Source organism: Lygodium microphyllum, chromosome 28 (genome assembly GCF_053477565.2).
Source record: "Lygodium microphyllum isolate KBCC chromosome 28, Lygodium_microphyllum_v1.1.10, whole genome shotgun sequence".
NCBI classification, from domain to species: Eukaryota; Viridiplantae; Streptophyta; class Polypodiopsida; order Schizaeales; family Lygodiaceae; genus Lygodium; species Lygodium microphyllum.
In genome coordinates, this window is record NC_141162.1 from 124,041,671 (window position 1) to 124,067,739 (window position 26,069).

A 26,069-nucleotide genomic window follows, 5' to 3' on the forward strand; every position below is an offset into this window, starting at 1 on the left:
CGGGCCACGTGCATTGTGTTGACAAGGTTGTGCTGACGAAGGGGTTCTGCAACGGAGACACGCCCTTGTGACTCCTTTCTATCTTCTTTTGCACTGTGCTGTCAAAGATAGTCAGTCACTGTGACGCTGTTCCTTCACTTCATGTGTGTTTCTGTGCGACGTGCGTGGAGAGCCGAGACGGTGGTGTAGACAGCAATACGTCTGCATACAGACATCCATATAAAGTGCGTGTGTTTTCGAGAGAGTATCTTGAGAAAGAGAGAGAGGCGTGCTTCGAACCGCGTAGCCGTACCAGTCGCCTTCATAGAAGCTCAATCCCCTAAACACACCTCCATTCGCCCCCGCCCAAATGATCACCATAGATGGGTAGGCTTGTGAGCTGATCTCATTTCTACTGCACTAGGTTCCTGCTGCTCTTCTGGGTTGTGAGGCGAAACACTAGCTTTATTTTCTCTCTCTCTCTCGATCTCTCGATGGCGCTCAGCAATATCATCACAGGGGTCGTTAACCTGATCACCTTCCTGCTGTCCATCCCTCTCATCGGAGCCGGCATCTGGCTGGCCACAAAGCTCAACACACAGTGTGTCAAGTTCCTAGAATGGCCTATCATCCTCATTGGAGTCATTATGTTGGTCGTCTCTTTGGCTGGCTTCATAGGGGCATGCTGGCGGATCTCATGGTTGCTCTATGTCTACCTCGTGGTCATGTTCCTCGTCATCTTGGTGCTGCTCGTGTTCATCATCTTTGCCTTTGTGGTCACAAAGGACGGCCCCCCTGCAGACTCTCAAAGACGTGACTACAAGCTACAGGATTACTCTGCCTGGTTGCAGAACCAAGTGAAGAGCTCCAGTAATTGGGGGAAAATTAAGAGCTGCATTGAAGATGCCAAAGTTTGCAGCTCCCTGTCCACTGACTATCAGACATACGCAGCTTTTGTGAATGCCGCTTTGTCACCCTTGCAGGTAAGCCTTACAGCAGTAGATTTTCTTTTTAGCTCACACAGTAGGTTGGACTAACTGTTACAAGACTTTGGTAGATGGTATGTCCTTTTGCAATAGACAGTAATCTTCTGTTTTACCGTTGATTTTGTTTGTTTTATAAGTAGCCATAAGCCAGACGTTTAAGTAAGTAATATAAAAGGTGAAACAGTTTCTGCTCAATAGTTATAAGGTCACTTACTCTCTCTCATCATATGCGTTTAAGCTGTAAATTTTTTATGAACATGTCCTATTGAGAACTGAGAGCTTCCTAGAGACAAAGCCCTGACCATTTAAGCCTTAATTATTTTTATTGTACTGCTGTCCAGTTTGAGCACATGAAGGTTTTTAAATACAAACATGTGCTATCTAGTTAACATCCCTGAAGGGAGTAAGATATACCTTCTCCTAATGTGTTTCTAGTCATCTATGGTTTAACCGACTCCTGGCTCTTTCTTGTTGAAATACTGTTCCCTTGGAGACAATTTCTCTCAAGTTTGTGCAGAGAGTTTGATTCTTGGCTGATTTTGGGGTTTGTTAGCTTGGTATTTCTTCCTCTTGGATCAAGACTGTTTGCTTGGCCGATTCTGCATTCTGGGATCTTGTGGCTGCCAGATATCTTGTTTGAAAAAGACTTCAGGGCAAGTTTCTTTCCATGATGAGGGTGGGCCATGCATACACCCCTGTGTCTACACGAATTAAGATATTTTCCTTTCAGTTTTTTCCTGGTTGAAATTGATAGTCTGAGCAAAGAATAAAATACCTATCATGCAACCAAGTCCAGGTGCATGGCACCAAAGCCTAGGCATTTGTCATTTCTGAGAAAACGATTACAGGGGTAATTAACGATCTGAATGTGAAGTTTCATTTCATAAAACCAGGGGAACATTTCTAGTCTATAGAGATTCCCTTCCAGCTTGTGAGAAGACGACTGTTGATCCTGAAATCAGTCAAAGAAAACCAAGCTTCTAATGGAGTGTATTGCATAGCTCCCTCTCAAGAGTAAGGAGACTATTAAAACGGAAAACGATCCAACCAAGATTTGTTTGTCGTTTGCAGCATAATAATGAGTCACTGACTTGGTCAGGTTAAGAGGGATATCTCTTTCCCGTATGACTAGGATTCAACCTTCTGATGTTTCTATATAGGTAGAGGTTGAGGATGACAAGAAATGTGTAATAATTTTTAAATTCTCATACTGAACTTTCATTTTGGGAATTGTTTTCTTGTTTGATCTAATGAACTCCATTAAACTAGATGGATTAAGGAGATATTGGTAACTCTTGAGCAATGAAAGCCCCTCATTCATCTATTTCCATGAAGCAAAAGTTTAGGATGAATTTGCCACTCTTCTACCGCAATGCTTTGATATAATGAATGGGTGAGTTATATGTGGATATTGCAAATGTATATGTATAAAAAGCAAGTACATGCGGAAGGAGGGTTAGGATTCAACTGAAAGAGAAGCATGGGGTGTGAGATGAAATGCCCCCTACAATTAGACTTGGTTCATCAAATAAGGGGTCTCCTTATGCAGAAATAAACTAGGAGTAAACACCTCTCATGACCTTAAGAGAGGTGTTTGCTTTGGTCACAAACCAAAGGCATCTCCTTACGTGGAAATAAACTAGGAGTAAACACCTCTCTTAACAATCAAAGTGCCATAAATTATTTAGGGATTGTCCATCCATAATTTATTCCATTTGTTACATATGGATGAGAGATTATTTTCTTTTTGTGAAAATTATATTAGAGCTAGGCTCATTGTCATGCAAGTTGTAATATCTCATGGAGTTGAATTAGAAGACTCGTGACAGATGTGAGGGTTGTGGATAATCTCTATTTTCTTTTTATCTAGACTAGGTTTAATTAAGCTAAGTTGCATGCTTAAATTAAGAAGAGGACTTACCAAAAGCCACAAAATAGTGTAGGGTATGCAACTTAAAGGGGGGAAATTTTAACGTGAACTCTAATATTAAAGATGAAAAATTAAATAGAGAGCTCATCCTTATGTGTACAACTTTGTAAGTTCAAGCTTTCTTATCCATTCTCACTAGATTCACTATATATATATATATATATATATATATATATATATATATATATAGAGAGAGAGAGAGAGAGAGAGAGAGAGAGAGAGAGAGAGAGAGAGAGAGAGAGAGAGAGAGAATGGGATAAGAGAGTATGAGAGACTTGGAGAGTGAAACTTTTTTTGTATTTCAATCTTCTTATTTTCTCATTCTTATTCTCTATGTATTGTGTGTATCTTGAGGCATCTATATTTGTTTCAGAGAGTGAGATAATGAGAGAGGGAAAAAGTAAGGGACTGTGAATGAGAAGCTTTTACTTTTCTTTTACTTTTTAATGTTTTCTTGAAGGCTTATAGGAAAGTACGACGATGATGAATCAAAGGCCTAGCTTGTGAGAAGTGCTTACTTGGATCCTGTTGTCATCTATTTCTCTTTCTTGTTGGCAGACTATGAGGAGACAAGGCGAGCTACTAAAACTTTGATTCTTCATTTTTAAAAATTTTCTTTCAGGGATTGGATATATATATATATATATATATATATATGAAAAATATTGGGTTGGAGCTAGAGTATGATTCTACTAGATGAGAGATAGTTGAGCCATGGCAAAGTTGAGTTCTTGAAAGAATAAGAGTGCCATCTAATGTTGTATAGTTGAGCACTTGCTAATGAGGCTAATATTTTGGTTTCATTGTCGAGACCAAGGATGGAGTCAACTCACCAAGATGCTTGTATTCCTACTGTGTAGCAGAATCGGAGACTTGTGTGCTTGCTCACTCTTGGTTTTCTGCTAGCATGGTTGTGCTTAAAAATTCATTGGTTACTCACATCAAAGTCGTTGTGCCTCATGAAGCATCTATCAAAGAAACTTTTGTATGTAACTGAGAAGAGGATTGATAAAAAGTTTGTCTTTGTTACTTGTGACTAAAATTGCTTGCTTTTATCAAGGCAACCCTAGTTATCCTTCTCAAGAAATGTAACTCGTATCTACTGGCTCGAGTATCCTAAAGGTATAAGCATATGGAATACCTTGAGACTTATGGAGTATATCAATGTTATATAGTAGTAATTTCGAATGGTGATATAACTATGAGAGTGCGCAATCGAAAGAGGAAAGTGAACACGGAGAGAAAAAGAAGACAAAGAGAGAATGCAAGAGAGAGAAGGAACAATGTGAGACTGGAAAGACAAGCTGCTTATATATAGGCAAAAAGTGGCAAAAAACCCTAAAAATGGTAAAATACCTAAAAATAGCCAAAAGCGCAAAAAAAAGCACTAATGTGCCCTCCATCTAAAGTGCCTAAAACACAAAATGATAGACAAATACAATGTTAGAGCTCCTAATGTCCTCGTTTGACTTAGATTGAGGCTCATAAGGAGGAGATGACCACACAAGACACACGACTGCTAACACTCCCTCTTAGATCTTGGATGTGGTGGAAGGCCAAAGGAGATGCAGATCTGAGGGTGGTAGGAAGAGTGCCAATGTCAATGAAGTCCTTTTATGAAGTAAGCCATCCAAGGAGCAAGACTCTAGTCGAGGATGGGTGAGCCAAACCTCTAACCCAACTATGAGACAGTAGTGAGGAACTATTGAAGGTGCCTTAACTTGCACAAAAACAATAGGGACCAAGGGCCAAGTAGCAGGGAATGGTGGCTCAATGATGAAGAAAAGAGGTTGCCACATAAGGGAAAGGCCCAAAGTAGAGTGAAAACCTTGAAGAAACTCCTCATGATCTTGGGAACCCCCTTTGAAACACAAAGGGCTAGGAAATTCACAACGCATTACCAATATCATCCCCCTTTGAAAGGGATGGAAGGTATAAGGGGACCACCAGAGGAGATGTTTGGGGATGGGATGGAATTTGTGAGATAAATGGTGCACAATTGGAAACGGGTGCGACAATAGAAAGTTGTCTCGGAGGGCCCGGCACAATGGAAGGGGAATGGAGCATAGATAGCTTCCTCTTGCCAACTTGTTTCAAAAGTGGCTCCTGTAGAAGAATCCTCAATAAAGATACACGGCTCGATGAAGACAACGTGGGTCCCGAGTCTAGGAAGGCCATAAATTAATAGGCGAGGGAATCCTAGGTCAAGAATATATAAAGTCTAAAAAATGGAGCTCAATGGATGGTTAGACAATAGAGGCAAGGTGCCACTACTAATAGGCACCGAAGAAATGTCACGAGCAATGACAATACCCTCTGATGGATAGAGATCCTACAACAAGTCACCTCGGGGAGTCGTAGGACTTGATGCACCATTATCAATGAGCCAAGGTTGCTCAGAAGATGAGACAATTGAAGAAGGCTCCTCCACTTGATAAATGTGTAGAAACATGGACTTGGCGGTAATAGCGGATGATGAAGAAGAGGTAGACAAAGGCTCTGATGTAGATCCACTCTTCGCTCTTGGACGAAGGTGAGGGAGGGTACTTCCTCCAACACTTCTCCTTGGGGTGTGAGGTTTGCCCACATTGAGAACATACGAGCTATCTTGTATGCTTCCTCACAAAAGCTGTATCAGAGTCGGAAGATGACTCTAACTTTTTCCTCTTCCCTTTCTTCTACTTGGCATGTCTTGTACTTGAAGATGTAGCCGCATAAGCATGGCCTTGTGCACGGGCTCCACAAGAATTTGGCTCAGTGTGACACACATCTCGCTCAAGCACCAATGGGACTAGCTCCTCCCAAGTTAGAGTCTCTCAACTATGAGAAGTAAGAAGATTGGTATAGAACACAACATAGGTCCGTGACGAAAGATGTGAGAGAAGTGTCATAGCTAGGGCCTGTTGAGCTAAAATATGCATTACTTGCTGATTAGCCTCTTAAACAGCCCCAAAACACACTAAAAATGCTTTTTTAGAGTAAAACCCTAAAACAGGGAGCCGTTCGAGAGAGTTCAATGGAAACCCTAAAACGGGGAGCGGTTCGAGAAAGTTTAGTGAAAATCCTAATTTTTGGGGCACCCTTCCACGTCTATAAATGGACAGGCTGCCCCCATTCAACGATCATCCTTGTTTGCAGGTTACACCAGCCCACACACCCTTTGCTGCTGTTGGCGCCCAGTTTCCAGCCTGCAGCCTGCCTCCATCTGTTGTCCAGCCATCATCAAGTGCAGCCACATTATCTTCAGCCTGTCCATTGCTGTAGGTGACAACTCTCAGCTGTTGGCGGTTGCTCCAGACTGTCCCAGACTGCTGTTCAACCTGCTGTCCATTATCTCCAGGGTCAGCCAGCCTGCGTTTTCAGCATTGCAGGCCCTGACACTCTCAGACATTGTTTCAGCCTGCTGTTTACAGCAGACTGTGCAGAGTTTCCAGCCTTCGATCGGTGGTACACTGTTGCATTTTGGTGACCAGCCTGCTGCCATTCACTATTCAGCACTCCTACACTCCGATTGGTGGTCACAGACTCGGGATTCGTCTTCGATGGATGTCACACTTCGACATTGCTCTGCCCTTGAGCACACTGTACACTCTTACATTCATTTATAGCATTCATTCACTTCAGAGTTGTGTTCTCTCTCTCCCTTCTTCTGTTTGTGTTTGAGTTTTTGTGTTTAAGTTTTGAGTTTTGCGTGTAGGGTTTGAGTTTTTGTCTTTGTGTTTCTGTCGTGGTCGTACACTCTGTGTGTCCTCAGTGCAAATCCTAGCAGTCTTCTTAACATGGTATCAGAGCCGGTGCTCTTGTAAAGAGTATCCTGCGGATATTGTTGAGAACTAGTCTTTGTGCAAGGCACACAATACGACTTGTAACCGAATCACAATGTCCTAGACACCTTCTTCTCCAGTTCCTATGATGTCTTATCAGGCTTCTCCATCATTGGAGGCCTTGAGATGGCATTATGGACTCGGTGAGGAGGACGACACTCCACCTTCACCAGATTTCACTGACATGACAGAGGAGGACTTTGAGGAGTACTATCGCAACAAGTATGGTGATGTTTATATCCCTTCTACCAGTTTGCTACCACATTCTGACCGGTTGGTGAGGCTGGCCACCTCTCCGATCATGGAGGACATACAACATTCGGAACGTCTGGCGATCCATCTTCATCATCTCCGCCAAACATCACGGAATAGGTACCTTTCATCATCTCCACCACCTGCAATCTCATATAAATACTTATATATATATATATATATATTGCCAGGCCGGCGTCGCGGCGGCGGCGGCGGCGGCGGCGGCGGCGCGGTAGACAAAATTCAGGTACATCTACAGCTTCTGTTTTATTTGAGCATATTACACACACTTCTCACTTCCCTCCCATCCCACCCTCTTTTATATCACACCTTGATCATCTCTCATCATCTTTCCAAAATCTTGGATTATACTCCATATCTGCATTACACACCCTAGGGGTTGAATCTACCATGTCTTCTCCTAGCACCTTTTCCTTCTCCACCTCATTCTCTACCTCTTTGCACCATGGTACTTCGTTAGGGGGAATGCCACCCTTTAACACAGTGCCTCACCTTTCAACAAATGAGCACACCCATAACTCCTGGGTCGACTGTGATGGGCATCCCCCTCACTATCCCCAGTTTCACATCTCCCATGACCACTCATACGCAGGGGTTTCCATCCTTAGCTTATGATGCGTCTTCACACTCTCCTTGGGTTACACCTACGCAGGGATTCCCATCTTTTGCTCCCAGTGTTCCCATCCCACCTCCTTGGGTTCCTCATGTGGCTACCATGTCCATGCTTAGTCAGCCCATCCCTACCTATGGATCCACCTTGCACACTACAAAGGGTGACTCCTCTTCCTCAGATGGAACCAAAGAATCAAGACCTCTCTGGTAGCAACTCCCTAAGAAAAACTGGTTTTGCACACATTGCCAGAGAACAGGCCATGTGGACGAGGAGTGTCGCTCCAAGGCCCAAGGTCTTCCACCTAAAAAGCCTTAGCAGACCGTTGCGACTTCACAGTCCAGTGAGGCTATGCCTTTCGCTCCTGCTTCATTTGCTCCTTCAGCACCTGTTGTTGTTGCTGGACATGTGGCTCGAGTACAGCTTCAGCAGCCCATCTCTTTCACTACCCTTGAGGCACTAGTTGATTGGTCTGCAGGTTCCGATCCCGTTGCACTTCATGCATCTATCTCACCTTCCTCTCCACCTCGTCAGGCGTTCCCTTGGTAGAGCCTTGCTACTGGGCATACGCGATGGTGGCCATCTTCTTAGACTAGCATGTCTCTAGGTCCTTTCGGATACCCTAGGTCAGTCTAGCATTCATTTTTCACTCTCTCAGAGTCGGGCCCATAGGATTTTTGTCTCTACATTTCAAGTCTTCCGCTGCAGTTACTCACACACACATACCCATTTGCATCTTTGTACTTGTTTCTTTAGTTAGCCTTTCATTTTAGTTTTGTTTTGTTTTTGGAGCATCTCACTATTGACCTCTGTGATTGCAGACTTTGATCTCCTTTGCAGGTTTTGTTTTCAGTGTAGGGCTAATATGCAGGTTTGCCCAGTCCTACCTGGGCTGGAGACTTGGGATGTGCGCCGTTCCTTCATGGTTTTATCATCCTTGGAGTTTTGCTATTCTATCAGCATGGAGGCTTCCCCTCCTGAGGCGGATCGTGCAACATCTCTCTTGATGCTATCATGGCGGTGACTTCTATCTAGCTTTTCCAGCTGGGATGCTTCCTCCTCCTCTTCATTCCTTATGGTTCTCGGCACCACATGAGGATCGACATCAGGCTTCTCTTCCTTCTTCGGCATCTACATCCAGGTTGAGAGGGGGTTCCTACCCTTCTTGGTATTCTACAGGCTTTAGCACTTTGTCTTCGACATCGGTTTCTTTTCCCTGTTGTACCTTACCCTTTGCATTGCATGATTTCATCATCTTTGTACTAGGGCGCTTGGGCAAGTGAACAATTTTTCCATGAGGGACACTGTCCAAGTGGCACCTGCTGCATGAGCATTCTTCAGTATGTAGCATACTTTGCATCTCATTGTGCAGAGCACCACTTGAGTGGATCCTAAGCTGTTTCCACCAACGGCTGTTGTTACCACACCGCCATCCTTCTTCATCACATGGATATCTCATTATCTACTTTTCCTCGTCATCGACACCCTGAGTGGATGGGTTAGCTTGTATTGTTTTGTGATGTGTTGCGTGTACCCTCCCTACTCTCGTCTTCTGGGTCACTTTTACTCAATCGGCCGCATCCCATAAAATTTACTACCCTCTCTATCTTCTCTTCCATCTCCTATCTCTACTTTCTTCTACTTCTGATCCCCGATGGATTCAACCTTTCGACAAAAACCCCTCCGACATTGGTGAACCCGACGTGAAAGTCGACGGAAGGCGGGTAGACATGGGTGACTTATCACGAGGCATAGTTCTAGCTGTGAGTTCTATGGCGGATTTGAAGCAGTTTATCGACAGGTGTTTTTGGATAATTGAATTTGGAGATGCAGATATTGGTTTCAAAAAGTTTTTATTGGACACATGTAGACAGTTGTATGAGCAACAGAAGCAGATAGAAGAGGAAGGACAAAGCATGCTGGAAGAGGTGAAGACTGAAAAAGAGGATTTGATTAGGGATTATTTTTAGTGGATGACACAAGAATTGGGTTTCTTTGATGGGTCATATGCAGCAACATATCTCAATTATTTTGACATAGCGATGCAAAGGCGCGATGTGCCGAGGTACAAAGAGTTGTCTATTTTCTCCAGCTGGTGCAGTAAAATCTTAAGGACTGAATTGAGGGTATACAACGAAGGCATGGTGCAACTTGGAAAGGGTTCAAGGATGCCTTGAAAGAAGAATTCCCTGAGTCTGACAATGTTGATACACATGTGCATGATAGCAGTGATGGAGATGTCTTGCCTACTGCAGTTTCTGTTGATGTAGATGATACTGGGAGTTTATCCAGTGATATTTCTTTACAGGTGAATGACCATGTGCATGAGACACATTTCTTACTTGAGGCTCTGGTTGATGAGTGTTTGCAAGAAGATGTTACCCTGTGGAAGGCTTCTGATGAAGGTATAGTCGAGGTTGTCTATTCAAAGTTGGTGGTTGAATTGTTTGCTCTAGAAGTGAAAGTGAATGCAGCTTGTGATTCTATGACAGGTTTACAAGAGACTACTGAAGATATAGAGATTCACAAGGAAGAGACAGAAGTGTTAGACCAAAGGACTATGCAATAAACATCAGACTCTCTGGCTACTTGTTTGCATGCAGATGACAAAGAGCATGTTGGCAACATTGAGGTATTTTATGAAGAGGCAAAGGGATCCCTGTGTGGTTCATGTGAGACTCACTTGATTTCTAATGCAGGTGATGACTTTGATACTGTTGCTATAGATGAGGCTTGTGCTCAAGAGGTTCCACAATATTTGGAGCAGGATAGTCAACAAGATGAGAAGGATGCACTAGATGATTGGACAAATGCATTGGAGGATGCCGTGGTAAGGGATGATGAGGACGCACAAGAAATTATGAATACTTTTCTTGATGTGCAAGAGGCAGAATCATTGTTTGCTATTGAGCAGTTAGTTCTTGATGCTTTATGTGTTATAGGTAACATAGGAAAAGATACTTTGGAAAAGGAAGTATCAAAGCCAGGGGATGGCGAGGAGAGGTCGCTTCAAGGAACCATGCCTATGGCTCTTACGCGGTCAGAAGACCTTGCTAATGAATGCAGGATGCCTTTGATGCTTTGCTAGGAACTACAGTGGATACCTTATTTCTGGATACTCATGATTGTAATAAATTTAACCTAGGCTTAGGAGCTAGACACATTAATTAGGGTTAGCTATAAATAGTGGAGTATGGCCAAATGTGGGAACCTTTTTGATCATTTTGAAATACAACTCCTTGTGGAGCTCTTGAGGTCACATCCTCCCACCATTCATGGAGGTGCATATCCATGTCCACCCTACTTGGAGGTGAGTATCCTTGTCCACCATTGTAGAAGGTGCGTATTCTACAACAGCTTATCATCACTTGATTCTCAGCATACCATCTATTTTTCCATTTGTACATCTCATATGGAACATGGATCTTGGCTATGGCAGTAGCATTTCTTGTTATTGTCAGCATTAGATGTTAGATCTTGTGTATTTTCTTGTATGAGATGTCGGCTTTATTACATTGGTATCAGAGCTTTGCTTTGATCCAAGGCAAGCTTTAAATTCATCATTTTCATGATTATGATCTGGTTGGGGAGGTCGTTTTCATGGAAGATTTGGTTACAAACATCATTTCTGTGTAACTGGAGTTGAAGACACAGTTACATGGTTTGGTTTCTACTTGGAGTGACTAGTCAGGTTGCTGTACTACTTCAAACCATGTTGAAGATGGTGGATCTTGGTAATATCCAGTGGGCAATGGCGGGCTCCATCCAATTTTAACAGGTCGTGGCTCAATTTTAGCTCAAGAAATGAAGAGAGATGGACAAAATGCAGGTAACTTGAGTTGAGGTTGAGTTTGGTGGGGGTTACTTTTGAGAGGGAAGGGTTTGCTTTTCAGACGCAGTCTTTCTCTCTCCCGTTTCAAGCTTCCTTTATACTCCATAGCCAATATCTTGCTTAAAATCTTCCAACCATGGCTCTTCTAACGACAATGGACTCCATAACTTGGTTCTTGACCTCTTGAGCAACCTATAGAATAGAGATTTGGCTCTATTAGCCTTCCTATTACTCTCTTCATCACGTTCAGGACAGCAGCATGAAATGTGCCTGTTCTGAGATGTGCCATATCCTTGTTCATAGATGAGCTCTATTGTTCAAATGGACCATGTTTGGCGAAGTAAGAGAGGTCAAGGGAGCAAATCCGACCATGAAGAAGCCACGCATTTCTTGCGCGCGCTTCGAAGGCGCCCCACAGACACGTATCAATCAGTCATATCAACTGAAACTGAGAACCATTGCTTCATTGGTGGGCTTTCTTGGAGTACAACTGACAGGGACTTGGAAGATGCATTTTGACAGTTTGGCGACATTTTAGAAGCCAAGGTAGTACTCAACAGGGATACCGGACGCTCCAAAGGATTTGGTTTTGTAACTTTTCGTGAGGCGCGTGAAATGCAGGAAGCCATAGATCAGATGCATGGCATGAAACTGGATGGCAGTCACAGTTCTCAGTCTCGAGAATGGCAAACCTCGAAACCGTGAAGGCAGTCACAGTTCTCAGCCTCCTTGTGCACAACATCAAGAACGGAGTCGATGAGCTCCACTCCTTCCGTGTAATGACCCTTGGCCCAGTTGTTACCGGCGCCGGACTGGCTGAAGACGAAGTTATCAGGGCGGAAGCTATAGCAGAGGCTTGTGAAAGAGCAGCAGAAGCCAGGGAAAGATCCGTTGGCTGCTGTTGAGAGAACTATCATCAACAATTGGAGATCCTTCCCTTCCTAATTCCTCTGGTTTAAAATTATTGGAATTGACCTTCAATAAAACCGAGTGCACAGTAACATCGATGAGAACCATATGCCATGTATCGAAGTGCAATGGACAGTAGGAGTGCAGCCCCAACATTGCCCTTGGTGGAATGCGGAAATCATGTTTTGAGCATGCAGAGTACTCCAGAGAACTGATGCTAGATGGCTTTGTTAAATCTGGTGGAGCAAAAAGAAGTTCAAACTGGATCATGACAGCATTCAATAGAAGGCGCTCAACTGCTCGTAAAGACAGGTTGAATGACACCATGACCACCAAGAACACATCTTGTCGTGCATATTTGATTTGAAAAGGGCGTGTGCAGAAGCTGTGGTCAGCATCATTCAACTGCCATATAGATGCAGCATCATCTACACCATCTGGTGCCTCATATTGCACCATGCGAGATGGAACTCCCAGCAAGGAAAGATCCGCTGGCTGCTGTTGAGAGAATCACAGCCGAAGCACAAGAATGAGTAGCTGCAGAGGCACGAGAGAGAGCTGTTGAAGGTTTCAATGAAAGACATCTTCACAACTTTTTGATCTGACCGTCAGGTGAAACTCGCCTTGTAGGTGTTCTCATTGTTACAAACTCTTCTGCAGCAGAGGGATGAATACCAACAGTAGTAGAATCTAGCTGTGCCTTGGTTGCACCACATTTGATGCATATGGCTATACCCTGCATAATCTCAGGGGCATCTGGACCACACATTGGTGCTCCAAGAACTTTATAAGATTCCGCATCAACAATAAGCTTCATGAATGTTTTCTCTTGCTGCCCTGATATTGTGTTCTTCATTGGTGTGAAACTCGAGGTGAAAACTAGGATGTCATTTTTGTCTTGAGCTATGGCTTCTTGCTCTGTCAAACCAACTGATGATAGAGGAGGTATACAGAATACTGCACATGGCACATCCTTGTGATCAGGCTTTGCATTCTGTCCTCCAAATAATGTTTTCGCCAGACATGTTCCCTCCATCAGTGCAACAGGTGCAAATTTATTCTGTTTGTTACATCCCCAACAGCCCAGATGTTAGGGATATTTGTTTGGGAATACTCATTCACCTTGATGGAACCATCATGCCCAAGCTCTACACCAACTGCCTCTAAGTTCAGCCTCTTCGTGTATGGTTTTCTACTGACTGCTAATAGCACAACATCTGTTTTAAAGACTTCACCCTTATCAGTGAATTTCAAGCAAAACAGCCTTGCTACTGTGGAGAACTTTCTGGAACACACTCGCATATGAAGATGATAGCACCTGCTATCTGTTGTGCATCCAATAACCTTTGAAGAACACTCCATAAGCTAAAGCCTCTTGACAAAGGCTTGGGGAGATTGTCAAATGAGGAAACAACTACTCTTTTGAGATTGCAGTAGGAGCACGGTAGCAAATGGAGAAAACTGTCAGACATCTTAAAAAGAGGTCGATTTAGTATCAAGGTGCAATCAAGGCGGTTGAAGATTCAAAATGCAAAAGGACCTTGGACTGATGATGAAATAAAAAAAAACTGTTTGAACCGGTGCACAACTGTCTATGGCAAAAAGGCATTGGAAGGAACTGTTTCAAAGCAAAAGGATCACCGCCGGCATCTTCGTGACAATATCAATTGGGACCTGATTTTTGAGAAGCTCGGTACTCGATGTTTTAGTAGTTGCTAGAAAAAGTGGTATGGGTTTCTATCCTCATCTTTGGCTGCCTCTGGGCAGTGGTTAGATGGAGATGACATTTTACTGCTGAAAAGGCTGTTGGAGTGTGGAGCTTGTTCAAAAGACGAGGTAGAGTGGAATCTTTTGCTTGAGCACATGTCACTATGGACAGCATGTATAACAGGGGGTAGAGACATGTAAGTGTGAGACCTATGCTCAGTCAAAGGCAACAACCTAATCATCAGCATTCCTATAGACATCAAATGCATGAAGGGCATTGTTCTTATGATGGTAGATCTCATAGGTATTCTCCTTATGGTCAGCAAGAGTATGCAGGGAATTACCATATGGGGCAGCATTCATATGATCATAATCATGGTTATTTTCATGAGACTGATGGGCAGCATCAACCTTATGCAAATGAGAAAAATATGGGAGCAAATGATGCCTATGGAATACACTATGCAGAGTACCAAGGTCAGCCAGCATACGTTATGGGTAATCATTTTGAAGAAGAAGAACCCATCCATCCTTTCTCATTCAACAATGTACATGGTACCTATGTGTCAAGTCGCATGTTTGAGGATATCACTTCAAAAGGGTTTTGTTATAAATGCGGTGAGAAGGATATTTGTGGTCACATAAAGGTATGCAGGGCAAAGCATGTTAAAGTATCGGCTGTCCTAGAATTTCCTACTCCCTATGGCATTCAACGAAGGCTTGTACCTCACCAAGAGTTGAAGGAAATGTCTCAGCAATTCATATGCTATAAATGTAAAGAACGATGGACTCCTAGTCATGACAACTACTGCATAAACAAACATTTTGCTACAGCCATTGTTTTGGAGGATTCAAGTGAGTATGAAGAAGGGGATTACCAAGTTCAACAACAAGAGTTTTTTGGAGTTGAAGTTGAAGACAAAATTGAAAACAAAGCTGAAGATGAAGATAAAGATGAAGATGAAGAGCAAGAGGATACACATGACAAAGTTGATCAAGAGTACATTAGTGTACAACAAGAAGAGCAAACTCAAGGTTTACATATATTTCATGATGATGTTGAAGAGGATTATGTTGATCATATATGTCATGAAGATATTGAGGCATCACATGAAGATATTGAGGAAACACATGACGGGTTCTATCAGCCCATTGACAACTTTGGTATGCTACAACCGATAGAAGAAGATGTTGATTGGAATGCATATGGAGATGAACATGAGAAAAATGTTTGGGATGCATATACTTTTGATGAGAGTATCAATGGAGACATGCCTTATGATGATGATGAGATATCTTTTCCCTATGATCCGGGTAGTCATGATGGAGATGATTCTCTCTTCCTTTTTGACCCGGGTGGTTTGACATTTATGGTTCATGACAATCCTACTTTTCTTGATGGTTATTATCTCGGTATTCCATATGACCCGGGTGGTCTTATACTAAGAGAAAGTCATTTGCAACAAGGCATCCTGCATACAAAACTTAATGATACTTTGTTCTCATGGTTTCTTCATGGTTTATATGGGAGAAAGGCTGAAGAAGATGGATTTTCTTGCAGAATACAGCTTGTTGTATTAAATTCCTGTCATGGAATTAAATGATTTATCTTTGTCAAAATCATGGATTTTTGCTTGGAGAGGGTAGCCTACATCATATACTTCGATATGACATATCATTTGTCCAATTTGGATGTGTCTACCGAAAGTTATGCCTATTTTACTATGGCAGCCCAGTTATGCCAGTATGCAGGAAATTCACTATAGATTTCTTGTGGAGCTTCATCGATCATGGGATCTTTTCAGCCACATATGCTTTGATCTACTATTTCATCCATTGTATTCTTACCCATTTTCTCAAGCTTTGAAGACAAAGCTTCTTTGGGCCGGGATGGCTTGTAATAAAGCAAATTTAACCTAGGCTTAGGAGCTAGACAAGGGTTAGCTATAAATAGTGGAGTATGGCCAAATGTGGGAACCTTTTTGATCATTTTGAAATACAACTCCTTGTGGAGCTCTTGAGGTCACATCCTCCCACCATTCATGGAGGTGCATATCCATGTCCACCCTACTTGGAGGTGAGTATCCTTGTCCACCATTGTAGAATGTGAGTATTCTACAACAGCTTATCATCACTTGATTCTCAGCATACCATCTATTTCCCCATTTGTACATCTCATATGGAACATGGATCTTGGCTATGGCAGTAGCATTTCTTGTTATTGTCAACATTAGATGTTAGATCTTGTGTATTTTCTTGTATGAGATTTCAGCTTTATTACAATGATGCTATGGATGGCTTGGATATGGATGATGTTCTGAAGATCTTGGATGTGAAAAATCAAGTAAAGTATCAACATGGGTTTTTTTCAAAGCAATGGATTCAGAAGGAGCAAGGGTGTTGTTATGTCTATGAAGATGGACACATTGTGAGTATGTTTATGGTATCTAGAGGGTCTTCAAAAGTAAAGCTATGTGGCTTGAATACGTTGATAAAACCTTATGATCGAGGAGGGGCGAGTTTGGATGGTGAGATGTTTCTATGTTGGATGGAAGAGCATTGGGTTTTTTATCCTGGAGGTGCTTTGTCTATGCGGCAGTTACTTTGGAAGATAATGTTGTGGCCCTTCGATCCAGGAGTACTATTTTGTGGCGCATACCGGAGGATGCGCAGGTTCAGAGGGGGTGGATGTCATGATGTTATGAGGACACAGTGTGAAAAAGTATGGAATGTATCATCATCCGACTTCTTTATTGATCTAGAGAGTTAATGTGATCTGAGCCATGAGTACTAGTGTGAGTTACATGGATTATCCGAAAATACTAGATTTTTGGATAATTTGAGTGTATTTTTGATATTATTTATTGTAAAAATCCGAAAAAGTTGTTAAAAGCTTCTAGATTAAGATGGCATGCAAAAAGCTAGTTGCTTTTTCAACCAATTAGGAGATTTTTCATAAAAAAGGAGAGATTGACGAAATCGTGTGCGTTGCGATCGCTGTAAATAGGCTGAAAACTGCAGATTCAACTGAAAGAAGGAGTGATCTGGGAGATCCATGAGTAGGTGTACTGCGGTTTTATCCCCCTTTCGGAGCTAACGGAGCCATCAGATTTGGGTTCCGGACATCAGAGAAATAGTTGATTTTTTTGATCCACGTTTTTGGTCTACGAAGGAGCTCCAGGAGAACTAATGCTTGGAGATTGCTTCTGAGTAGTGCAAAGATTCCAGGTTCTTTCAATACATATTGATTCAACTCATTGTGATTTGTTTTTGTCATGTTTACCACTTGGGTATTCTCTATCTTCTCTTCCATCTCCTATCTCTACTTCCTTCTACTTCTAATCCTCGGTGGATTCAACCTTTCGACAAAAACCCCTCCGACATCGTGTAAGTGCCTTAAGGTGCATTCACACATGAAAGTGTGTGATGCGTAATAAATGACAGAACTGTGTAACATAAATACACAAATAAAGAGTAATATGATGGGGGGGAAAAACCTCTCTTACGGAGAGTAAAAAGTGCCCAAGTGTCCTACTGCGGATCATTGACATTCCTATGTGAGCGTAGATGCGAGTGCAACCCAACACTCTTCCCTCTCCATGCCACTATTGCCCACACCCCTATCGGAGGAGATCACAGTTTGAGGCCCTCTCTCCTCTCCCCTCACCTTGGTGTGATCTTCCCTCATTAGGTGTTAGCTCTCCTTATCTAGGCGTCAGTTTCCATCATCTGGCGGCATCCTACTTCTTGTGTTTGTAGTATCTAGAGGCTCTTCACTACTAGGTGTTAGCTCTCTTTAGCTTGACATCACCTTGGCATCACCCTAGCATATGTATTTTGTAGTTTGAAGGCCTTTCCTTTGCCTTGTGTTAGTTCTCTCCAGTTGGTGTCGGCTTTCTTCACTTGGCATCAACTTTCTCACCCTTGGCGTTGTGTTTCCATAGCATGAATTAGAACACACAAACAAAAATAATTCCTTGCAATGCATCAAGTAGTCCTTCACAATATAAATTTGTACGTAGAATCTATCTAAGTGCCTTGCTCTCTAGCACAGGGGTTTCGTTCGATTATTCAAGTTCTCATGAATTGGAGGTAGTCTTAGCCTATTCCCCTTGGAAGAGAAACGATTCTTGGAATACTTGATAGTATCCTTAATTTGGTCAAGTCCTTTCTTGGACGTTATTTGTTCCTACATTTTTACCTTGCCAAGGTCTAGGGTCTTTTTCTTAACTAGGATCCATCTCAAAGATTCGTCCTTGGATTTAGAAGTCTTTCTCTTGTGATGGAGTCTTGGAAGAAAGTCTTCACTAGTCAAGGTCCAAGGAGGTAATATTCTACTAGCCCAATTCTCTAAATGAAAGGGTTTTTCCAAGTACAATAATTGAGACCATCATATCCTAGTTAGGCCTAGCCTTTTTAGGTATGAGATAATTGCATAGAGTTTATAATGTACCACTCATTATACTAGCTTTTTTTACGAAAAATTTGAGGATTAATTCTAATGCCTCTTCGATTCATAGTCCTATAGCAATGAGTTTTCTTATAAACAAACCATAACTGTTCCTTCGTTTTTACGTTTAAAAACCTAATCAATTAGATCATATTTTAAGTATGGATCAATCATGGGAGGAGGATGCTTCTTATAGGAATTTCCTTCTAGGCAACCTATCTATTGTTAATCTATTCAAATTAGATGTACTCATAAGAGTTTTGAATTGAGTAGATAATCTATACTATGCTTCGTCTAATAATGTTCACTACTTCAACTAGTTTGTAATAAAGAATGCGTAACTTAGATACTATGAGAGGCACCTAGGCTTGAGTTGTTATGGGTGGAACCTTGTTTGCTTGTGCAATTTCTTGCCTAGCTCAAGTGCTTCTTCTCTTAGGAGCCATCGCGATTCACAAGCACACAAACTTTTTTATGTGTGTTCCTTGCTTAGCTCCTTGATCCTTGTAGCGCTTTGTAACTCTTACGATATTTGAAGTATACTTGACAAGGCCAAGAGGACAATGGACTATTTGGTGGGTGCAAACGGAACTTGATGGATGGCTATGGATGGAGTAAAAGCTGGAATAATAGATTCTAGGATTAGTTTCAATGTATGATATGTAAATAAATACTTGTCTATAGATAACAAATACAAAATTTATTGATTCAGCTGTCCTATAATCACCTAGCTGCTGGTTCACTCTTGGAGGTTGCTAATTAGGCCATTGCGACTCCCATATCACTTTGGTTGTGAGCTGTTGCACTTGCGTTTTCCAATACTTTATGGCATCAACTTGATCTATGTTTTCATCCACAACATGTTGTTTTTGCATTTTCATCACTACAATTGGGATTTGTCTTTGGTAGATGACACACTCCAACACCTTCTTAGTCCACTTCCACAAGAGTTGTCGACTATTGGATTGCTTTGCCTTTGAGCATTGTGTACATATATTCATTTTCATTTAGCATTCATTTAGTTTCATCGGCTTTTGTTTTATTCTATTTTGACTTTTTGCATTTTTGTTTGAGTTATCATGTTCTAGTTGTGTTCGTATATTTTGTGTTTTGGTAGTGCAAACCCTAGTGTATCTTCACAACTATTGGCCCTTGAAGTCACTACCATAATCTTTGTTGTGCCATGGTGTTGAGAAACCACTTCTTTAATATACACACTTTATTTAGGGTTTCGCATTGACAGTTCCAAAAAGGGTTGTGTCCACATTTTGGCCACTTTTTCAGTGGACGCCCATACAACGGTGCGCCACCCTAGACAGCTTATGCCTATAAATAGGGAGTCACTTCATTCATTCTTCACCACCCCACCTCTCTCTTCAGTCATTCTTGACCACTTTCTTCTTTACCACCACCACTTTTCTTCTCTTACCTGCCTCTTCCATTGCCCTCACACCCCTTAAGGAGGATATTGTGGCTCATGGCTCGTGGGGTTGCCTTCACTCTTTCTCTTATGCTTTAGACGCCCTGTTCCTTCATCAAGCCTTGCGTTTGGAGCATCTCCCACCTGGTGTCACCATCATCTGCTTGGCATCAGCACACTTCTCCATTAGACTCCACCTTCACTTGCGTTTTTCAGTCTAGAGGCCTTCTCCTTGCATGGCGTCATAATCTCCAAGTTGACATAAGCATCCTAGCCTTTGGCGACAATCTCCACCATCGAGCGTTAATGATTTCATCACTTGTCCATCATAGGGACTGTTGGGACGTGCGTTTTTGCAGCTCGGATTCTCCATCACATGGCATCACTCGTCTGCCATAGAGGTTGTTGGGACTTGCGTTTTTGCAGCTTGGCTCATCTTCCATCATTTGGCGTCGTCATTATCCACCTGGCATCGACATCTGTCACTCCTTGGCATTAGAGGACTGCGGTTTACTCCCTCAACAGCTGGTGATCATCTTCCACATCTTTGATAGTATGAGAGGATTGCGGTTCACTCGATAAATGCCCTTCACCTTTCAGTGATTACTTCGATAACCTACTACCCGGAGGACTGTGTTTTGCTTCCTTCACTATGTAGATTTTCCACAGGTGATGCTGCTTGATGCAGACAGGACAGTGCATTCATCTTTTGAGCTTTGGCTCCGTTATACCAGCTTTCTTCTCATAGTATGATTCAGTGCATCATCACCATGCTCTTCTTGTGTCTCTGAGTTTCTTTTCTCTCTCGGTGTTTGTTGTATGCACTCTGTGTTATTCCCAGCAAACCCTACTATCTCTTTGCACCGTCGCTTATTTTGACATGGTATTAGAGCATACCTGTTATTTTTGACATGGTATCAAAGCGCAGGAGCTCAGAGAGCTAAAGACCTTGTTCATCAGAGAAGGCAAAAAGACAGGTTGTGGTTTCAGCATCATCTATTGATTTCCCCCTCGATTTTCGTTGCATCACCAGGAGATAGAGATATTCTTCTCTTCCTGTCCCACCCACCCACCCTTTTACAGGTTGATACTCTAGTGCTATGACTTCTCCACAAGTAGATAGACAGACCACTAGATGCTCCTCTTCGGGCATCACCAGAATCCCCTCTGATACTTGCCGCCATGGACCTTTGCTCCTTACACCTCTGAAGTATATGCGTCTATCCCTAGGCACTCGTTGTTGCTACCTCTCCCTTCTGGGCCACAAAGTTTATTTTGCACCGGCTTTTAGATTTTTATGCTCAAGGCAATAAGACACATTTGATATGCACTAAGCCCTTTCGAGCCATAGGAGGATTGATTGGTACCATGCCTCCTCACGACCTCGGAAATGTGTTACAGAGGTTGCTTCTACTTCTTCTAGGGTTTTAGGAATGCCACCTGAGGTTGCTGGGACCTACGTTTTTGCAGCCCTGCTCATCTTCCATCATTTGGTGTCATCATTACCCACCTGGCATCAACCTCCGGGCTACTCTCCTTGCGTTTGACAGGTCCGACACTCTAGGATTTGCGTTTTACTATCCAGGTCACTCCCCAGCATTAGAGGACTGCGGTTCGCTCCCTCAACAGTTGGTGATCATCTTCCACATCTCTGATAGCATCAGAGGACTACGGTTTGCTTCCTCGACAACTGTTCTTTGCCTTCCAGTGATTACTTCGAAAGCCCATTGGCCAAAGGACTGCGTTATGCTCCCTTCATTGTGTAGATTCCCCTCAGGTGCTGTTGCCTGATTCAAACATGACAACACAATTATTTGTTGAGCTTCGGCTCCACTATATCAGCTTTTCTTCTCGTAGTGTAGATTCCCCATTGTGTAGCTTCGGCTCCCTTCATTGTGTAGATTCCCCACAGGTGCTGCTGCCTGATTCAAACAGGACAACACAATTATCTGCTGAGCTTCGGCTCCACTATATCAGCTTTTCTTCTCATAACATGATTCAGGCTTCAGCGCATCATCACTATGGTCTTGTGTTTCTGAGTTTCTCTTCTCTCTCGGTGTTTGCCGTACACACTTTGTGGTACTCCCCGCAAACCCTACTGTCTCTTTGCATTGTCACTTATTTTGACATGGTATCAGAGCATACCTATTATTTTTGACAAAAAGACCATCCTGAGGGCTCTTCTCCACACCTCTTGAGCTCTAGGACAATCCCATATGTAGTACCTCTAAGTCTCCTCCAACTCTTCACATCTTGTACATGTCACTAGGGCATTGCCATAACCAAGCCATGTACTAATGGCCAAACTATAATGAGCTACTAGCCATAGTAAGATAGGAATCTTCCTAATCCTTAAGTTGTCATTTAGCCTTCTCCAAAAGTTAGCAAAGAAGGGATTTGAGATGCCTTGTTTGTGTTAGTGATGAATGGCTACTGGCTTTGCTTTATTCCTGCTCATCTACATCCTCCTCCCTGGCTTGGTGGTGTAGTTAAAGAAAGCTGCATTCGCGGTGTACCAATGGCAAACTACAATGAGCTACTAGCCATAGTAAGATGGGAATCTTCCTAATCCTTATGTTGTTGTCTAGCCTTCTCCAAAAGTTAGCCAAGAAGGGATTTGAGATGCACTGTTTGTGTAAGTGACGAATGGCTATTGGCTTTGCTTTGTTTCCTGCTCATCTACATCCTCCTCCCCAGCTTGGTGGTGTAGTTAAAGAAAGCTGCATTTGCGTTGTGTATGAAGGAATGGGTCTCTCCAAAATAGATCGTGACAGGAGTTTCTGTTTGATCGAGTTAATTTGTAGGAGGCAGGCCTCAACAAGAATGAACTTGTAGGTGACTATGGAATGTAGCTTGCGGCTCAAGTGTTCTGTAATGTTGCACCAGCAAAATGAACAGCCAGATAGGCTCTTAGCATGAGGAAATGCTTGTCCAAACTGATTTCTTCCCATGATCAGAAATGGTCCTTTATGGGTGACTCTGAGGATAGCTCTGTCCATTGATACCATGATGGAGAGTGAAGTTAATGAAGTGGACAGTAGAAACATAGACTGAAAAAACACTTGCATAGAAGCGAGAAACTGTGAATAAACTACGTTGAATGGTTGTACAAGTGGTTCTGCATAAATAGAGAATTCAAGACAGTAAAATGGTAGACCAGCTAGTTAGTCAGGTCAGACAGCCCATAAACTGGGCATGAAGGTCCAAAAAAGAGCTGGATAAAAAGTTTCAACATAGAGTAACATGTGTTTTACAAGGCCCTTTCAAATCTGGTATGGACAAACCTGCATTTCAGCCTAACTTCAATAAAAATAGCCCCAAAAGGAAATATATATATTAAAAAGCATTTTATTTCTGGCACCGAAGATCCCCAATTTAATGATGTGTTGTGGGCATCTGTTCTATCCCTCATTGTTCTATTCATTCCGCAGCCCACTCCTCTTGTATTTTCCCTAATCTCTCTTCTCTCAGCCACCTCATCTGGCTGTCTCCTGGACCATTGGATGTGCTGTCACCCACCTCAACAAGCTGCCACCCACCAGTGAAGCTGCTGCCACGCATCATAGCAATCTGCCGGCCACCACTAATGTTGCTGCCACCCACTGTAGCAGGCAGGCACCCCACCAGCAAAGCTGCTTGCCTCCAGGTTGCTGCGTTTCCTTCATCCCTTGCATTTGCACCTGCCGTCATCTATCTGCCGCCCATCTTCAGGTGCCTTTGCCATCAGCAAAGCTGCCATGTGGTGGCTGCCTCCTGTGTTTTCCGGACAGAAGGTGATGTTAGCTCTGGAGGCCCCTTTCTCTACCCTGTACTCTGTTATCTGAAGCTGCCGTTTGTATCAGAGGACTGTGACACACATCTGTGGTTTTGCTACATGTTGCTACCCTTCCTTAGATGTGCCCTTGGAGGACCCTGCAGAGGTTTTGCTGCCCTTCATCAGCTGGGACATGATAGCCATCTCCCCTCAGCCCTGGTCTTAGAGACATGGTGCCCTGAGGTCATTGGATCTCATTCTGCTTTGTTGTTGATGATGACAAAAATAGAAAAGCTATATTTTAACCTTGACAATGAAAGATCGTATGTGCAAAGATTGTAATTGCCTTTACTAAATTGAAGTCTGTAATGATGAAATAGAACCAAATAAACAAACGATATTAATTCTAAGTACAATAATTACTACTTTTGCATTAAAAATTAACAACTAATAATGAGTTATTTAATGATGAATATCTATGTAATTAAATAATTGTATATCCATCTCACTTACTCACACAAACAAATACAATTATTGAGTACAATTAATAACATTTATACTAGAATCATAAGTACAATAAAAAACTTCTATATTAGAATCACAAGTACAAAAATCATTAACTTTATATCCAAATTAGTTTTTAGTTTTAGTTTAAAACTAAGAACCACTTGCAGTTCCCCATTTCTTGTGCCTTCTTACCCCCATCAGAGTACAAAACTAAATTTTTAGATTGTAAAACTAACATTTAGTTTCCTAATTTAAATTAATAACCATGTCTAGGTTCTTGAGTGTGTCATAATGTGATTGTCAGACACAAATGTGCTCACAGGTTGGGAAAAACCTTCAATGAGTAGAAGGTTTAAAACATTCAAATTTCAAGTTATGTCAGTTATACAGTAGCACAAACTTACAGCAATGTTTCAACCTGCCCTGTAATAAATGAAGTAGAGAAAAATGGGCCTATTGAGCCTTCCAAGTAATGACTCCCAAACAAGTAGAGAAAAATGGGCCTATTGAGCCTTCCAAGTAATGACTCCCAAACAAGTTTCCTGTGAACATTTTGCTCACAGGCTGGGTGTTGCATGCCTCCATCAATTTGTGGCTATCAGTACATGAGCCCGACAATGTGGGTTAATCCGATCAACCAGTATGGGGCTACAGACTGCAGCAAATGGAGCAACGACCAGTCACAGCTCTGCTATGACTGTAACTCGTGCAAGGCCGGGGTGGCAGCCAGTGTCAAGGAAGAGTGGAGGAAAGTGGCAGTGCTGAGTGTGGTGGTGCTCGTTGTCCTCATCATTGTCTACATCATTGGCTGCTGTGCCTTCCGCAATGCCCAGACTGAGGAGCTGTTCAAGCACTATGAAGAGCGCTACAGATCTAGAAGCTGGAGGAGGAAGAATTGGTTCAGAAACTGATCGCATCATCTGGATCATCATGGTCATATCGTGTTCATCACCATTATTGTAATCATCATCCTTATCCCGACCACCAAATCAGCCAGGAGTATTGGTGGGCCACAGCTTTGCCATCCATTGTGTTAATATTCAGAAACTAGTCACATCATCGTCATCATCATCATCACCTTCTTTGCTTCATAACTTTGATGTTTATATTCAGAAACAGAAATAGTCATCATCATCATCATCATCATCATCATCATCAATCTCCATAACTACGCTACGATGTTTATATTCATGCATCCTGTGATTACTGTATTGATTGGAACTGATTTGCCTGAAATTATAGCAGCCTTGCGAAGGAGCTTCCTTACTATGAGAACTCTTCTCATTCTCCATAGCTTGATGTTAGCTAGGATTGACGTGGCTACAGTCATCCGACCTCACTTGCTATCTGCTCATGATACTCGTATGAGTGCAGCATCTGGTTTTCCTACATATGTACCTTCTCTCTTGGATTGATAGCATCTGTTTACTCACATACATGTACTCTTTCTCACATTAGTGTCACACCTGGCTTACTAGATTTGTACTCTTCTTTCTCAATTATTATAACCTCATACTAAGTCTCAATTTCATAGCAATTTCTCTCTTGTGCTAATTTTGATGTTTTGATGGTTGGTAAGGGAAGGAATTGTCTTCTTAAAAAGAAAAAGGCCTTATAAAGTGCTTGTTAACTGGGGGGTAAGTTCCCCCTCAAGAACATTGAAGATTTCCCTAACAATCACTATTGCATGCTCTTATGAGCTATGCCAATAAATTCACGCTTCTTGAAACACTAAATGTAAATAGAGGAAAATTTGTCATAATTCTCAAATTTCACCTCGTAAAATGAATTAAATGACTATAATTTTTTCTTTAGTATAACAATATTGTTTCAAATATGGATGTACACATTGGCCAACACTTCCTCACAACTAGGATTGGCCAATAGG

At 42.3% G+C, this 26,069-nt stretch overlaps 1 protein-coding gene and 1 pseudogene across 1 annotated transcript; one reads left to right on the forward strand and one right to left on the reverse strand.

The window, feature by feature from the left end:
• LOC148011950 (protein TORNADO 2-like) lies at positions 1–25,707 on the forward strand. The gene is made up of 2 exons (XM_087670939.1): positions 1–962; positions 24,745–25,707. The coding sequence occupies exons 1-2, from the start codon at positions 474–476 to the stop codon at positions 25,090–25,092; spliced, it is 837 nt and encodes a 278-aa protein (XP_087527065.1). The 5' UTR covers positions 1–473; the 3' UTR covers positions 25,093–25,707.
• Positions 12,902–13,645, reverse strand: LOC148011951 (glutathione reductase, chloroplastic pseudogene; annotated as a pseudogene).
• Positions 25,708–26,069: the final 362 nt, after the last annotated feature.